This window comes from Fistularia commersonii, chromosome 34 (assembly GCF_037954325.1).
Source record: "Fistularia commersonii isolate RoL2024-O1a breed Wild chromosome 34, RoL_Fcom_v1.0, whole genome shotgun sequence".
Taxonomy (NCBI): Eukaryota; Metazoa; Chordata; class Actinopteri; order Syngnathiformes; family Fistulariidae; genus Fistularia; species Fistularia commersonii.
In genome coordinates, this window is record NC_141317.1 from 8,008,463 (window position 1) to 8,025,946 (window position 17,484).

At 43.8% G+C, this 17,484-nt stretch overlaps 1 protein-coding gene across 2 annotated transcripts in view; it reads left to right on the forward strand.

The window, feature by feature from the left end:
- Positions 1 to 788: 788 nt before the first annotated feature.
- samd10b (sterile alpha motif domain containing 10b) overlaps positions 789 to 17,484 on the forward strand; it is a 43,409-nt gene continuing 26,713 nt past the window's right edge. The window contains exons 1-2 of one of the 2 annotated variants that reach the window (XM_086141422.1): positions 789 to 1,185; positions 11,093 to 11,353. In XM_086141422.1, coding sequence (XP_085997548.1) covers positions 11,266 to 11,353 — 88 coding nt within the window. In that variant the 5' untranslated portion in view covers positions 789 to 1,185; positions 11,093 to 11,265. The remainder of the gene's footprint in view (positions 1,186 to 11,092; positions 11,354 to 17,484) is intronic. The other variant, XM_086141423.1, reaches the window with a different exon arrangement.

Below are 17,484 nucleotides of genomic sequence, written 5' to 3' on the forward strand. Positions count from 1 at the left end.
CTGACCCTTTGAGGGTTTCTCCGGTCTTTTTGAAAAACTTGCTGATTTGTCATGGAGAGTGCAGCTCAGCACTAAAATGTATTTCGTACTTCTAGATGCAGCTTTCTATAGGGAGCATGACATCACTGGGTCATTGCAAGTTGGGAATGTGAAATTATTGGCCGGGGAATAGAGGTGGGAAAGGCCGTTTGAAAGATGATCATATCACTGTCAAACGTATATGCCGGATTCTATTCTTGCATTCCCACACACACACATACTGAGCTGTGTGTGCGTGTGTGTGCTGTTGTGTTTGGACAAATCAGGAATCGAACCGCAAATCTTCGAAGCGGAGACTCTCCGAAACTGTGATTTTGGTCTTTTATTAATGGAAGACAAAAAACAAGAAACAACAGTTATTCACTTCTGACAGAAAAGCTGTGTTTTGTGATCTTACCTAACCAGAGTCAATAGATATTTTGATTTTAATTTTTTTTGATTACATTTTTTTTATACACAGATAAAGAAAACAAGTATCACTTGGATAAATCACAATGTGTCTGTGATTTAACTGCTATGTTAAGTATATATTTTGCTATCTTCTAATTGTCTGTTTATATTTACATTCATATTTATTAACACTATAACTGCCACGCTGCTTTGACAAAAGAATTTCCCCTCTGGATACCAGTAAAGTTTATCTCATCTTATATTTTCCTCAGCTTCTCCTCCTTCTTTAGGAAAAAAAAGTGCAAAGTGAAGGGATGGTTTTTGTCCTGCAAAGAGAGAGAGAGAGAAAGAGAGAAAGAGAGAGAGAGGGAGGGAGAGAGAAAGAGAGAGAGAGAGAGGTGTCTTGATCCAGTAACAGCTGCCGTCGGGGCGCAATGACCTTTTGTCTCCCGGCGGTCAGGTGCGGAGGAAAGGGGCGGAGACTCGGCGCCCAAACGGCCGCTTCGCACCGGACCGGTCCCGGGCGACAAATGGCAGCGAGGCGGGGAGGGGAGAGCGTGTAGCCCGGGCTCGGTGTCCTCAGACGCGGCGAGAGCCGGCTCCATGCCCGCCTAAGAGCTCCGCAAGGTGTGGGGGCGGACAAGACGCGCTCTTCATCCGGACGCTGCGCGCTTTTCACCCGTGTGCAGGAGGAATGGGGGAACCCCGCTGACACCACGGAGGGATCCACGCCGAGACCGACCATGGCTGTGGACGGTGAGAGCGCTTCCACTTCCACTTCCACGGCGGCGTCCTCGCCTACCCACTCCGCGTGATAACGGGCACTTTACGGCGAGTTTACGGCGCTTTGCGTTTTTTTTTTTTTTTTTTTTTAGTCCGAGGTTGTGCGCCCCCCCCTCCCCCCCGCCGCCTATCCACCCACGGTGAATTCCACGGGAAAATATGCGCTATTATTGCAGAATTATTGTATGTGCTTCAACAACATTAATTGGAATAAAACTATTCAAAGCTCCACGTTGCTAAATTTGCACATTTTCCTGTAACTGGGGACAGCAATGGATGCATTTTTAGAATGTCACAATATGTGGAAAAAAAATTAAATGCAAGTTGCGTGTTTATTTGCATACTTTTACCTGCCAACCACTATCAATCAATATTGGTTTGATATCAGATGGTGCCTTTAAATCGCTGGCATTCAATGATGGACTCAAATCAGACCCATTGTGCTTTTATATCTGATGATAGACTCTTGTTTAAGCACGTGTTGCTATTAGAAACTATATTTTTCATGTCAATAATGAAATAATGGAACCAAATTTGACTTTTTCCAGAAGTCCAGCTTGTTTGCCAGACCTTTAACCCTGATTTTATTTCTTGCATATTTAAATGGCTGTGACAACATTCGAGTAGCATTACTTCAAATGTAACGTTCTTTGGCCAGATCTGGACTGGCTCCACACAGCTTTGGTAAAAAATGACTGATTTTTTTTTTTTTTTTTGGGGGACATTAGAAGTATCTTGGATCTCATATAGCTTTTGGGAACACAACTGTCCTGACATAGATGTGTGATAGGGGGGAAAAATATAGCAATTTGGAGTTGTTTGTACAGTTTTTGCCATTTTTCGTGTCCTCCTCTTGTGCTCGGATGATCGATGTTTGCTTCGGGTCAGCCGAACTCTCTAGTCTCTGCTCAAGGACAGCAATGTGCGAGTGCAACAGCGCAGAGCCAACTGTGTTTTCCATCTGTCTGCTGTCTACCGAGGCAGGTTAGAGCTTCATTAGGAAGGCTGCAGGTAGCACACCCATTCAGATATGCATGTGTTTCGAGGGCCACTTTGGACTTTTATTCATCCTTTAGTTTACTTATGTATTCACGATGCAGTCATTGTCTGGGTCAGCAAGGCAACAACAAAAGCCTCTATTATAATAAGCTACAGAATCAGCATTATCTTTGTCATTCAGCTCAGGTGTGAATAGCAAATTGTTTTTATGAAAAAAAAAAAAAAAAAAAATCAAAATCCTTTTCTTCATCCTCCCACTGAAAGTGCATCTTTTGACATGTAATAGCAGAGCTGATTGGCCGTACTTGCGCTGATTACCAATTGTCCGGGGATTGCTGCTTCATCGTCAGTTGGTCTTTCAGCTGCAATCCAATGACATTCATCTACACGCGTCAGGCTCCACTTTGTACCAGACCTTTTGGTCTCGTCGCATGCGAGATATAAATTTTCGTTAATGTTTCCAACTGCGCGGCAAGTCGTGCCTCGTAATTATGATCCCCGAGTGTTGGCGAGTTTATCAAATGCATCGTGCATTTGCGTTGATAGCTCAGGACATCTGGCAGTGTTTTCTATGTGAAAATGAGCTGCCGTACAAACGACGCACATCATTTAGAATCAAGGATATTTCCCAGAGGAGGGAGAAGCATGGCTCATCTCATATTCACACAAGGGAAAGCCATTAAGGCAACCAAGAGTGGTGTGTTTGCCCAATTTGGGCAGGCTTGGCTATCTTCAGCATGCAGGACATCCAAGGTTTTTAGCTTGTGCATGGAATTCCATAGAAGGAAGGCCACTTCTGTATCCCCCGAGACACGTGTAGAACAGACACACACACACATGCATACACTTCCACAAGAATTGCCCTATGGATCTGCCCGTGTGTGGAAAATAGGGGGGTATCGAATATGTGACAGGGTTCGGAGGGTCTGGGTGCATTTTATCACTAGTTCTTTAGTTACACCAGTGCTGTGCGCCACGGCGTCTTGATAAATTTCAAATAATCTGTGGTTTAGCGTGACACACACCTAGTGTGTGAAATGTTCACTACCTGTCATGATAACGCACACCTCGAAAAGGTTTCAGCAGTGGTGTAAGGTCCACTCCTCAACATCGAATTTCCTCCGATATTTTTCAGACCCGCTCCTCTAAAATGAGATATTTTCTGTTTCACAGCGAACGTTATACACGGTTCCTAACTGAAATGTCATTTCAGAAAATACGATGTTGCTCGGTATTAATCAGCTTCCAGACAATCTCCATTTAAGGTGGCATAGTTGTGAAATACGATCTAAATGCTGTGACATGAGAAGCCCGCTGCCGGCTTGTGTTTGGGCGATGTGATTGCGGTGAAATACAGCCGTATCGCAGCGAAACCGTAGTAAATGCTCACGGCGCTTGCCGTGGCGATGAGGTAGGGTCTTTGTTAAGGCGATGCAGCGTTATAAATCACACTGGATCCGTATGCTCTCCGGTTGCAATGTAAACGGTCCCCGACGTTAACCCTGCTTTATCGGCCGGTATTCTGCAAATGCAATCACGCTTTCAGATTTCACAAGCGAACATCTTGCTAACCACTCGAGATCGAGACCCTTTCATGCAGAAGTACAAATTTTAAGAAAATTCATATTTCCTTATTGTTCACATACGGCCTCCTACAGTCATGTCCTGAATAGTTTCTACATCACCGTGTGGGGTAAATAGCGGCCAGTTTAAAATAGCATATCATCCCAAAGTAAAACAGAACAAAACAGTGATGTCATCAAATAGCATTATTTACGTATCGTAAATCAGCCTTTACTTTATTTACTTGTTCAAAATGATTTCATCCAGGCTGTTGGCCTTGGGTGTTTTTTATTGAGTTAAAGCTAATAAAGGTTTACACTCTCGACTGTTGTTAACCCATTCTTGAAAACCCTCACCGTACTAATGCATCCAGTCATGTCTGGCAGTCTTGTACTCATTCAGCTGTGAAATAATTTCCCCCCTTCCAGTCGTGCACTCCTGCCGTGCCACAGGACTCCAAGCGTTATGTGTGTGTGTGTGTGAGAGTGTGTGTGTTGTTCTGCCCTTTTTTTTGGTTGGTATTTGTTTCGGCCTTGTGTGCTCAAACATCCATATGAGGCAGGAGAGCAGCCAGGCCACATGGGGTGAGACGGCGAGCAAATGGGGGTGTTGAGTGTTGCCTTTACACAGACAAACACCCTTTGTCGTCACCTCAGTGTGGCGTATGTCTCCTGCTGGCGACGGCGTCCATTTGGTGGATTCGAGGCTTGAAGCAAACTGGCTTTTGGCCCGCGATCGCTTATCGCGGTAATAATTGGTTGACCTTCAGTTACTGTGACACGGTGTGATTCCCGAGCAGTGTGTTAATGTTAGCATGTCAACAAGATGTTGAGCGTTTTCCCTCGTCCCCGATCCATTTCCTTCATTACAGCCGGCAGCGTGTCACCCGGTGTTTGCTACGGGGAATCCACTTCAACGCGCGTAACCCCGTCTCATCCATCACTAACTCTCTGATCCCCACCAGCTCTACAGCTGCACCTGGACTAAAAGCATATGGGTTCTAGAGAGAGAGAGAGAGAAATAAAGACAACGTGAGCGGAGTAAGAGAGCAGACCGAAAGCCTCCATAAGCTGGCTTGATGTGCAACAACTTTGACAACTGCCCATAATTTGCTTAAAGGATTTACTATGCTTGCCAAACCTAAGGTCATATTTTGATGGTTTCGGCCACCAGTTATGATAACATCCATAAAAGAAGACAGCGACACTACGGGGGGGATTGACCCCCTCCCCCCCCGGCCTGGTTTCTCATGCAATTGCAGCTCAAATACAATGAACTGCTTTGTGGTTCATCTCTTGTCGAAATGAGAAAAGATAGGATAGTGCTCATAAATTAGCTCACAAGATAATAACATTGTTTTGTTTTGGTTTTTTAAATCCAATGTTCAGAAAATGCACTGTGTCGCTGATATATCTTACCAGGGATATGAAATTACCCATGTTGAGGTCGAGGAGTTGCTCCGTATCCTCGATAAGCCCGGAGTCCTTATCGAGGAAATATCAATATTACAGCGGCAGAGATAGTAAGGAAACTTAAATATATAAATGACCAGAGAGTTTATCGAGGCGGGCTGGATGGGTGCACGGTAGTTGTTGCAAAAGCACCTTTCAAAGTACCCGTTCAATCACGAGACTGTCGCCGAACACGATGACGTCGAAGCGAACCTCGAGCCTGATTCGGAGCATCGGTAACAGAAAATCAGTCTGTAAACTCCCGTTGGTGTTTATGGACGAGGGTTTCAGTTGTAATTTAAATTTTTCACATTACTCGCTATTGCTTTCTTACTCTCAGGCGGTGAAGACATTATTATGACTATAACAATGAAAAAGGACCCAAGTTGCAATAAACAGGAATTGCCTCTAAAGGAGCTCATGCATTATAGCATATTTCACTTAAACTACTCTGTGAGAGGCTAATGCAAAGGTCAGTTTCATTTAGACTGAAACATCCATTACTCGGCCGATGTCGATGGAAAAACATTTCGCGTCGTTATTGACACAATGGATTTGTGACACGGCCTTCTCCGTCCGGGGCAAATCTTTTGACCGCCTACCGGAGCGCGGGGGGGGGATTTGCAGTCGAGCACGTACAGCCGATAGAGAGCGATGAAGGGGTGAAGGATGAGAGCAAAGTTCGGTATAAATCAACGGATTAACGTTAGTTTGGATTCTGTCTCGTCCCGTCAGTCCTCACCTTTGCACCTTTTTTGTATTTCCAAAAGCGATAAAGCCGCGCCGTACTTTACCGGCGCCCTTGTATCAGGTCCGACTACTTTCACCCCCCCCAGTGAATTAGAGTGTGCACGGGCCCATATCCAATTTCTCTCCTTTTAATTAGCCTTCTACACAGGAAGAAGGATCAGGCGAAAATGGCTGAAAGGGTGTGGAGAGATGAAGAGGAGAGATGTAATATTATTGAAGGATTGCACTAATTAGATATAATTTCATGCAGGGCTTGTAACCCTCATGTACCACCGTGTTGTTGGTGGTGGCTTAATACACATAAAGTCAATCTCACTTTCCTCCCCGCTGTATTGCTTCTACAGCTGCACCCTAAATCACTTTAACCAATGCGCTTGGTCTTAAAGATGAAGAATATATGTAGTTTATTTGAACCATAATAATGTTATTGAAATTGCAATGACTTAATTTGCCACTTGTAAATCTTATTCATCGACTCTCCCCCCCTATAACCATCTGTCGTGTGGAGATGGGAGTATAAAACGTGACAAGACCATGTTCCGCTAATATGTCGGTGCACCCCTATGCTCGCGCGATCTCGTCCTTGACCAGATGTCTCTCAGTCTGCTGTGTCAAGGAGAGGAGTCAAAGTCGGCCGCCGCCGCCGCTGCCGCCGTTCGCGATGCTTCCATTAGAAGCCTGTTAAACAAACAGTCTAATTAAGTGTGGCCTTGTGTGAGAGTGTAATCTTGGAGCTTTTCACTCTTTGTTAAAAGGCCGGCCTTCTCCTCCTTACAAAGTGCTCGGAGTCAGTCCGGTCTGCAGCGCAGATTGCCCATTAAACCAAATGGCCATTGGCTCCGGCCATGGCAGACGGAGTCGGGACTCGGAGAGCACAAGTCATGTTAATGCCCGCGAAAAGCAATTACATCGCCGCTCGCAGTCTAGTTGTGTGATCCTCCTGTCTAATCCGAACGTGAGCGACTGGATATTTGCGCGTGTGCTGATGATGTCGCGCGTGTCGCAGACTCGTCCCGTTCAATCGCGCCGATAGTTATTCCTTTCGCTTTCTCGTCCTCCCCGCTCCCGATCCCCGTCTCGCTCGTCTTATCTGACCCCGTGTCGCGTCGCATATTTTTAAACTGCCCTCCACGCAGGTCATTGTCTCCGTTCAATTTGCACATTACTTTTCTTTGTTACCTTCCTCATCCTGTGTTGTGTATTAGTTGTGCATTGTGGATCCACCACAACGGTAGGGTGCCGCACTGCACCCTCAATTAACTGTATCAGTAGACTTGAATAGGTGGAAAGAAAGGGTCGTTTGAATACAGACTTCTGCTCCTTTTGATAAATACTCTTTTAAACTTCCGGCACGATTTATTCCCCCCACTTTAGCGCAACTTCTCACGTCTTCGCAGCAGATGTCGTTCAGACATTTTCATTATTCCACGCTTTGCATGTGAAAATGGGTTGGCAATTACAGGGACGAAACTGATTTATGTCTTGAGAAGAAAAGTTCATCTGCGTTCGCGCAGAGGTGTCTTAACTTTTTCTCAGTATCGAGATGTGGGATTGATAGGTTTTTTTTTTTCGGTGTTTTCATCCCGAACACCTCCCACTAGAGCCGACTTAAAAAGAACCGCAAAACAAAGCTTTGAAAAACATTAGATAATCCAAAACACGTTCAATACCAAAAGTTTTTGGATTTCGTAACATCAGGTTGCTTCATCGCGTCAGTTTCCTCGGTTTGTGCTACATAAAGGTGAACAACGGAGTGCGAACATCGGTTGCAAATGTTTTTGCAAAATTAATTGAATATTTTAGGTTGACATGCTGTTTTGCTGCCAATGTAGAAAAACGTAACTTACCCGCTTCCGAAAGCAGGCACTCCAACAGAGTCCAACAGACTCTAATTTTTATGCAAATGGCTTTTTTTTGGCTTAATTTCCTTGTATTAAATGTTGTTTTCGTTTGTTATGTGTTTTCACCTAATTCCGTGTCGTCTTACGACACAGCGTTTTATCGTGACGCACTCACTCTAGAATAATATTTGCTTTTCTTCACCCTTTCGACACGATTTTTGCGTGAATCCTGTGAGATATGTGGCTGTTGTACCTTATCCTTAGATTAGGAGGGATTTGCCTGATAAGAGTAGGAAATCGAGGCGGTGGATTTGTATCGCCAAAGTATTGTATTGGACACGAAACCGGGACTGAAAAACAGAAAAGTCCTGTAGTGATACATTTACAAGCATGTCTTTCAGAGTCTGTACAAGCACCTGGGGCATTGTGAGACTTTACAGATCTTGACAGTTGCTTTAAAAAGTAAGGAGCTCTCAAACCATCTATTCCCTCTCATCCAGTTCTGCCTCGTCCTCCAATCCGGTTGTCACGTACGCTAAGGGACTTTGCCTCAGAAACAATTTGCCGTATTGAGATATAAATGACAGATTCCAAAGTGGGAGCCAGACTGAAATATCGTTGTGGGACGCAGCTGATGCTCGTGGGCTGTCAGTCAGGGTTAGTTGTGGGCGGGGTCTCCGCCATCGTCCCCGCATTTCAGCCTCGTCCTACATATTAGGTCACTGGTGCACTGCAGGCTTTAGGATTTAGCCGGCACAAACACACACACAGACATACTTGTACACTCACAGCCGCCGACCGTGACACTGAGAAAGATTTTCATCCGGGAATGAAATCTGACACGTCGTGCATTACATTTGCGAGAAGGTCTGTCTGTTGAATATGTTTTTTTTTTTTTTTTTTTGGGATGAGGGAGGCTTTTAAAACGGATAACAAAAGATGACACATATTCTCTTGAACTATAAAAACAGATTTTGAGGCTGCGGTGAAAAGGATAGTCGCCGCACTAAAAGACGCGAGTTTTGATGGACTAGATCAAGGGTTTTCTAACAAAGCTCTTCCCACTTGCACTCTCCTATCAAAAGAGAAAATGTGCGAAAATAAGCCATTGCATTAATATAATAAAGGCAATGGCACGGGAATGGAATAAGATGTTAAGATGTGAGATATTGAAAAGAGAATAAACACACTCACACACACACTAGTTTGGATAGCCTGAGTTCACTAATACTGGTGTGAGTGTTATTTTTGTGACGTGTGAGCTGCTGGGTGAGAATAAGGAAAAGGTCCAGTGGCGTGCAATTGAAGTGACAGCGATGATGAAAGTTGGTTTTGGCGTGGCAGCGTTTGAAGAGAATAACTCGTAAAATAGCGACAAACGTAATTAAAAGTGACAGTTTTAGCCGACACACAGCGGAAAACACACACACACACGCATACATCACACTTGATTAGTTGGTGGATTTGGAGGGAGAGGCCAGCTCGTGCTGCCTCCACGTCAATCTGCTGCTTAGGAAACATCTGGTATCATCAGAATCCAATGCCAGGAGAGGTCAGAATAAAGAGCAAATATGATGTGAAAACTTGTGTATTTCTTGGTGAGGATTCCGAAGCCCTAAATAACATAGCATTTGGTGTAAACCGCTGATGTTTTGATAGCACATAGTCTTTAAGTGAGTTTTTTCCGCCGCTCCATAACCACCTCTTTCTTGCTCAACCGTCCTCCCACCTTAATGTAGGTATCAAAAATATTGATATAGTTACGAAGGGAACTACTGCTGCAAAGGTCACCTGTCCAGTTGACTAAGATCAGGCACGCAGTTACCTCAACTTGAATTTCACCACATTTATCTGCATTTTGCAGCCATATGAACCGCACAGTTAGAATTGTGCAACGCTTTTACCACAAACCCCCCCCCCCCGGAATATCAAACAGTGTTACTCGCAGGCTCTGCAGTCGCACTACGAATTACCGCGAGGAAAGATCTTCAAATGGGCGCCTTAATTCACTTTCTTTATTCTGGCAGTTGTTTGAGATTCATTATGTAGACTGATGCTTGTCAGATGGTTTGTTTTGCAGAGAACCAGGCAGGCTCTTTCCTTGAGCCTTGTGTTTTTATGATAGATTTTAGGCCATAATGCTAAGAGACTGAACATTAGAATGGTATTGATCTTTTCATTTGCAAGTGATGGTGTTTAGCTTTTATGTGTGTGTGTACGTGCATTACAACAACACACTGCTTTTCCTTGCTACTTTATCCAAACCAGACTGTCTTTTTTTTTTTACCAGCAGCTGTCTGCTATTCAGCCTGACAGCTCGCCCTCAGGACACCGTGTGTGTGCAAGTCAGTTAATTGGCATGTCCATCGGACTGAAAGACCTGGACGGAGCGATAGCTCAGGAGTAGAGCTGATAATGTTGCAATTAGGGCTGCGAGAGACAGGCCTCCAATCAGCTTCGTTGTCGACTCGCAAACCCGAGACACCGGTAGGACTGCGAGTTGTAGAGAGACGGGAAGAGTGATAGATCTCCAAGTCAGAGCTCATTTCTTTCTGAAACGAGAGTTTCTGGAGCTGTAAGATGTGGTTCCCATGTATTTTTCCCCCTAATGAAGCAGCTTTTAATGAACATTTCTGTCAAACTGCACACAAAGAAGTGGAGAACTGGTAATGTTGCAAATGTGAGGCATCAGTCAGGTGCATGTTGGAATAATCTTACGATTACGGAGGATTTTATTTTCTGCGTCTGTGGCCGCAGTCCAATGCTTCAGTCGCTCGTCGCAGCTCTAGTACCAAAGCCTACTCCGTGGCCCGCTGCCACAAACATTGCATTTTCTACCTACCTTTCTTCCTCCCGGTTCCCGTGGAAAAGATTATAAGTAGCCTCCCGGATCACATCACACGGGACGACAACAAACGTTAAGAGCGTTAGCCGCCAGAAGTAGTAGCCCCGCATCACGGCGACCACTCCTGCTGCCCTTCATCATTCACGCGGCTTACAAATCTGCCTTTTACCATTCATTTTTATCATCTTCTCTGCTGGTCCTCGCGTGGAGGCAGGGATATTGTTAAGCAGATTATCTGCAAACTCTTCACAATGGTCTTCCCTGCACCTTTTTGTTTGCAAAGTGTGCGTTTTCGTGTGCGCGTTGGTGCGTTTTACAACATGTATGCATGAACAAAGTAGGGTGCATTTGTGCTAGTCAAAGCTTTGGACCGTCAATAGAGTATTGACCCCCCCCTACATACACACTCTACATCCCTTTTCTCTCATCAGATCACAGCGTGAGCTCAGCGCATCGATCTACAGACCACATGTGGCAATCACAGCTGTCGTCCGTTTCCACTTCGGACTGACCCGCCAATGTGAGAACATGTTTTCATTCAACCCCTACATTGGAGATTCAGCCGCTTTTATCACGCAAGACTGGTGACAAGGAATATGAACACATGAAAAAGACAAAAACAAAGCAAACCATGCTGAACCAGCAGAACGTGGTGGAGCCCTGCCGGATAGCTATGCATGCTATTGCAGAAGGTATTTGCATCGTGAATGCGATTATCCAGAATGTTACGCTTCTACGAAATGAACTTTCAAAACCTTTTTGTCTTTCTAGATAAATGCCCAAAGCCATTATTTATACATATATATATATCGCGGACATAATTTCGTATTAACCTGCTGATAATTCGTTCTTTAGCTTTCTGCAGCGTTTCCGTCTAAAATGGAGTACACACCCGAGTTTTTAGTACATTTTATCTCAGCATTTGTTAATCTACTCAGACTACTTTGACACTCGAGGGAGCATCTGTAAACAAACACTAAATATTTAAAGAGCCGTCTTGTCCAAGCTGGGAAGATATGTGATTCTGCTGCTTGAATATCCTGCATTGTTTTGGATTATTACAACGTGAGCACAAAAGATGGTCTGCATAGACGAGCAGCCGAGACGTTTTGGATCTATTCTCTTGAACTTTGAATTTGATGCATTTCATTCTGAGCTTAGCTTATCACTTATTTGATAGTTGTCTCGCCATCTATGCGTTACTGTAGAACTGCTGTATTGTGGCGATATCAATCACCTCCGTATGTTGTGCCGATACCTGCGCCGTAACAAAGTAAAACACAATGAACGTGTTGAGTTACGCCGCGCTAGCTGCGACCTTTGAATATAATTTTCCCCAATTTCATGCTCTGCCCCATCTGATGCCTCGAGCCATTTGGGATTGCTAGCCAGGCTCATTTAGACGGATTCGTTGAAGATGTTGTAAAAATAAATCGGCGCAGTGTTAACAATGGCAACCTCATCATTCGATTATCAAGGCCGACTTGCCGAATGACAATTAAATATATCGTAACTCAGATTGTGCAAACTTAAACAGGGAGTGCTTGTCCTTGAAAATCTGTCACCGTCACTCCTCCATCAGACAAAAACATTGATTTTGTAATCTTTTATTGCGAATTTTAATATGCAAAGGCATTTCGGCGCGCGTTGCTCTCCCATAAAGACCGCAGCAAAGTGATTAAATCACATTATGTTGCAGAGAAGCATCGCTGTTCGTGTACCCCTCATTATTGATTAAGCTCTATTGTGTTAGAGAATATATTAAAAAGAAGAGAAACAATATCTTTTTTTTTTTGCTTTTGAAATGGCCTGAATCTGTGGCTGGGAGTAGGATTCTTTGATTTGCCTCTGTCTGGTCCATTTCAGTGGAGGGTGGAGACAAGATGGATTGCACAACCTTGACAAGTGGTTGGCTGCTCCGCTGGCTCCACCTTATATTCAGTATAACCCTCCACTATATGTCTATATATATATATTTCTACATATATTTATACATATGAGATGATTAGAAGGAAGCCCCATCAGTTGACCCCAAGTTGCTTGGAAGAAAAGGAATGGAAGTCAAGTGATGTTTCAAACAATGAGAAGTCTTGGATCGGACGTGACTCCGAACATCCTCCCGTGGAGACGGCTTCGACCGTCTCCCTCTCCCCTCCTCTCATCTGACATTCATTCTAAATTATTGATCGTCCGAGAGATTTAATCTCTTGTACCATGTCATCATTCAGGGGCTTGGCTGTGAGGCGGAGAAACCGCAGACAATCCTCTGATCTCCCTAAACTCATCTGATCAGCATTTCTCTCCCTCCGTTTCCTCCTTCATTTGCACTTGCGATAAATATTAATACACTGCTCTGAATCTCAAATTTCAGCCTATTCTTTTTTTTTTTTTTTTTTTTTTTTGGGAGTTGCCATCTTGCCAATTTCTCTGTCTTTCTTCGCCCTCGTTCCCCCGGCCCATTCCCCCCCCCCATCTCCCTAAGAGGTCACGACCAAACCACACCCGATATCCCATCTTTTCCTCCCTGTCATTTCACCTCTTCCCTTATTTGTGTTGAACAAAAGCCCGGTTGAGTTTCTTTGAGCGGGAGTAGATATGACGGCCGGTGGCATCCACTTGAGGAGTTAGGTGGCCGGTGTGTGTGCGTGTGTGTGAGTGTGTGTGAGAGATAGAGGGAGGAAGCATGGCTGTGTTAGTATCCAAAGTGATCTGTAATTGCGTGTTCACTATCTTAGTGATAGATAATCAATAATCTGGGTTCTATGGAAGTGCAGTGGAGCTTAGGAAAGGAGAGTTGGAGATTAAAAGTCACTCTGCCCTCAAGGCTGGAACTGCCACTTGCCTTAAATACAGGGAGCACAGGTTGACCTAGAGCTTCTCTTTCGGAGCTGTGGATTTCCGCTGCTGTTTTCTCCGAGGCTGCGGATGTCCAGCGGAATCGTGGCTGAAACGCCGCCTTCCCCGACCTGTGCTCACCGCTCCGACTCGCCCTGCAGTTTGCGTGCAGATTTCGGTCCCCGTCCACGTTTTTGCATTTACGCCCTTCGTCGCTCTATTCGGATTTAATGGTCCACATAAAACGGGGGACGAGGATTATACATATCTGCGGATGTGCGGTTCCTCATACTGGCATCGTCGTATGTACGAGCGTGCCGGATTTCAGTAACGCATGCATTCATACTCAGAGACTTAGATGGCATTTCCCTTGTCCGGGTCCTTGATGGGAGTTGGTTTGCTGTTATCTTCAATCAGCCCGCGCCGTGGATGTCCATTGTTTACCCCCATTTCCCTATATGCGTTTCCCCGTGACAGTGATAGCTTGTGAAAGGTAAACCTCAGCCCCAGCCTTCGAAACAATGTCTCATGTCGGAGTGGATAATAGACTGCAATGCATCATAGTAAAAAAAAAAAAAGAAATAAATAAACAACCTGGATTGTGGGCTTTATATGTATCCTTCCAACAGCTCTTTCAAAAAAGGAGTCATTTCATGGCTCATTCCTGGGGTTGGGGCGAGGTCTGGTGATGTGGAAGAGTTGCAAATAGCCCGCTGCTTCACTTTCAACATGCTGAGAAACCAACAAACCTGGAGAACTAGTAGATGTACTGGATGAATTGATGTTGGCAGAATTAGTGGGTTTGGTTCTATATTTAGAACCCAGGTTTAATGTGTTATACAGGCATGAAATCACCTCGTGATGAAGTTTCACACTCTCGGAGATTACAGGGGAATGAACTTGAATTGGATTTTTTTTTTTTTTTTTTTTTTCTTACAAAACTTGGATGTCATATAGAAAAGACGTGTCGCGGCAGACGCGGGCAAACACCGTTCTGCGGAAATAAATTAGCGCATCCGTTTCTTATTCTTTCATACATTGGTAATCAAGCCCGCATTTTGGGAAAATCAGATTTCCACTAAAAAGCGACAACGTCTGACTGACCGAATTAGACATCCGCCCTTTTTTTTTTCATTTCAAGCAAACAAGATCTGTCCGGTAATGTCTCGTCGTGCTGATCCACCGTGGGATTTGGCTTGGAAGGACCTTCCACGGCGCTGCGCCGAAGAGCCTAATTACCTTTTCAAAAACCGAATACCTCCGAGACCCGGCGGCCTCTCTGCGCCGCAGATATGCTGCTCTGTCAAGGGGAGTTGATATGAGGTCACACTTCACTGGGCTGAGTTGTATTGACCTATCTACCCTCTGAGCCCACACACACACACACACACACACACCTGTCTAACAATTTGCCCTTGATTTTGGCACTCTTTACCTCTAACTCCAGCAGTTCTCTCTCCTTACCCACAACCTTTTCTCTCCCTACAAGACTGCGGTTAACGTTTATGTCCTCTGCCGTGTTGATTTGTTTTCTAAAATAGTCACTGTTACAAGACTTTTAACTTTTGTTCTGCTCGCCCTCATTTTCGGATAAAGTTACTTCGTCAAGTGACAAACAGGACGGTGGAGATTCGTTAAATGTCCTGGCTGATCAAATAAACGTCGAGACAGAAAAGTGACCGATTAAACCTCCGGCTGAATTTCCCAAGATGGGGCTTACTTGAGCACGCCGGACTCCGTAAAGATCCTCTCTGCCGGTCTCATTCAAAACGTATTTGCTCTTTCTTAAGGATTTGCAAATCTATAAGGAGCATCAAGCAGAATTAAAAGCTGCAAGGTCATCTCGAATGGGGTATCCCATTTGATGGTATGGATATTTAATCGCTTTGGCTGACCGTAAATCCCCGGCCGTTTTCCGAGCCGCGAGGTGAAGCTCGACGCTCTATTAATGCCTGCGGAACGAGTGCTTCGTCTTTGTTTTACGACGTGCGGAGTTGGTAAGGAGTGGCTGGATGGCAGAGATTGAGACATCAGTGGGGTTGAGAATTGCTGCAATTTTTCATCTTAAAAGTGATGTCTATGAAGTGCAGAGCAATGCCCGTGTAATAACTAGAAAGTTCTGTCTTTAACGCCTTGTGAAATGAAGTGATTTCATGGTTTATTAATGTGTCCATGCTATGCTCTTTTACCTTGGCACGGTCCGCTGCTAGTTTGCATGAATCAGGTTCTAAGTTACATCATCTCTCTCTCTATCTTTTTTTTTTTTTTCCCACTCTCTTCCACGCTCTCTTTTTCTGTTACTTGTGTGCTTTTTTTTTTTTTTTTCTCGTCTGCTTCTGTAGGATTGGCAGGTCTTTAGGGTTGCAAGGCGCTTAGCTTCCCACGATCCCTCCTCGTGTCTCCTCCCCCTCAGTCTGAGTGGCAGTAATTACATTTGGGCGAGGCTTGGTTTGACCCAAAAGATCCGCCGGCGCGGACGAGGCCAGACAGAAGCACCGAGGGGAAACAAGGGCGGCACAGCTGTATAAGATGATGTTAAATAGCAACACGTAAAAATGTGAAAAACAGGAAGGAGATGACTGACAAGAGAGCAGAGAATGTGGCATCCAAGGGGGAGAAGTGGCAGAAAAATGCGCACGTCCGTTATCACTCCCAGGACTTCTTTCTCATTCCCAGCCGTCTTTTGCATTCCTCCATCATAGCTATCTGAACTCGTTTGCTAGAAGGAGAATTTATGGTTCCCACAAGCCTCTGCTGCCACACCGCAAGCCTGACTGGCACAATTCTGAAATGGGAGGACACAACGGACTGGATTTCCCTTGTAGTTGGACAGAGTGATATATATGTGTATGTATGTATATATATATGTGTATATATATGTGTGTGTGTGTGTATATATGTATGTGTATATGTGTGTATATATGTGTATGTATATATGTGTATATATATGCATGTATATATATGTGCATGTATATATATGTGTGTACATATGTGTATATATGTATATATGTGTATATATATATACACTTATATGTATATGTATACATATATACACACATATATGTATGTGTATGTATATACATACATACATACATACATACATACATACATACATACATACATATATGTATGTTTTATTGTTATTATTTTTGTATTTTCTACTTTCAAATGTATTCATATTATACTGCTTTTGTAATAAACCACTACTCATTCACATGTCTGCACAACTACAGGTCTCCAATGAACGTACTGCATGTTTTTGTACTGTGGACCTTCTTGCTAGTGTGCTAATCACTTCACCACCTTTTATATTTATTATATGTTTCCAATAAAAAGGCAAAACACGGCAAAAACAAACAGACTGAAAAACAGTTTTTACCCCAGAGTGGTCATCGGTAAATTCGGCACAACCCTGATACCCCACATACAGTACAGTGCAATAAACCCCTTTTTTTCCGACTTTTTACTTTTTTTCTTTCTACATATTTATCTATTTATTCTTGTAGTTAATTATATTTTTTGATGTTTTTTTTTTTTTCAATATTTTTGGTCTTATATCTCCAATGGGAGGTGCTGCTATCATTGTATTATTGTGCTGTGTCTTGCTTTTTAAGGTTGTTTTTTTTTTTTTATTCCACTGAACGTGAGAGCTGCTATCTCTAAATTTCATTGCATTCTGTGTAATGACAAGAAAAGTCTTGAATCCGTGAAATAACTCCAAGTTTTGAAGCCTCCACAAATGCAGGCTCTCTGTTTTAAGAGCTAGAAAGGAAAGGGTGTTGGATCAAAAAAACTTTGTAGAGTTTTGAAAAAATCTGCGTTCCAAAAATGTTCCAAAAATGTTCCAAAAAGAAAAGATGATTTATTTTACATATAGCACAAAAATCTTGTTCTTGCAAGCATGATGTTTCAAGCAAAAACCTGGCTGAGAGATGTGTAAGTATCTTGTTTTTGCTCGAAACGTCATGCTTGCGAGAATATGTTTTTT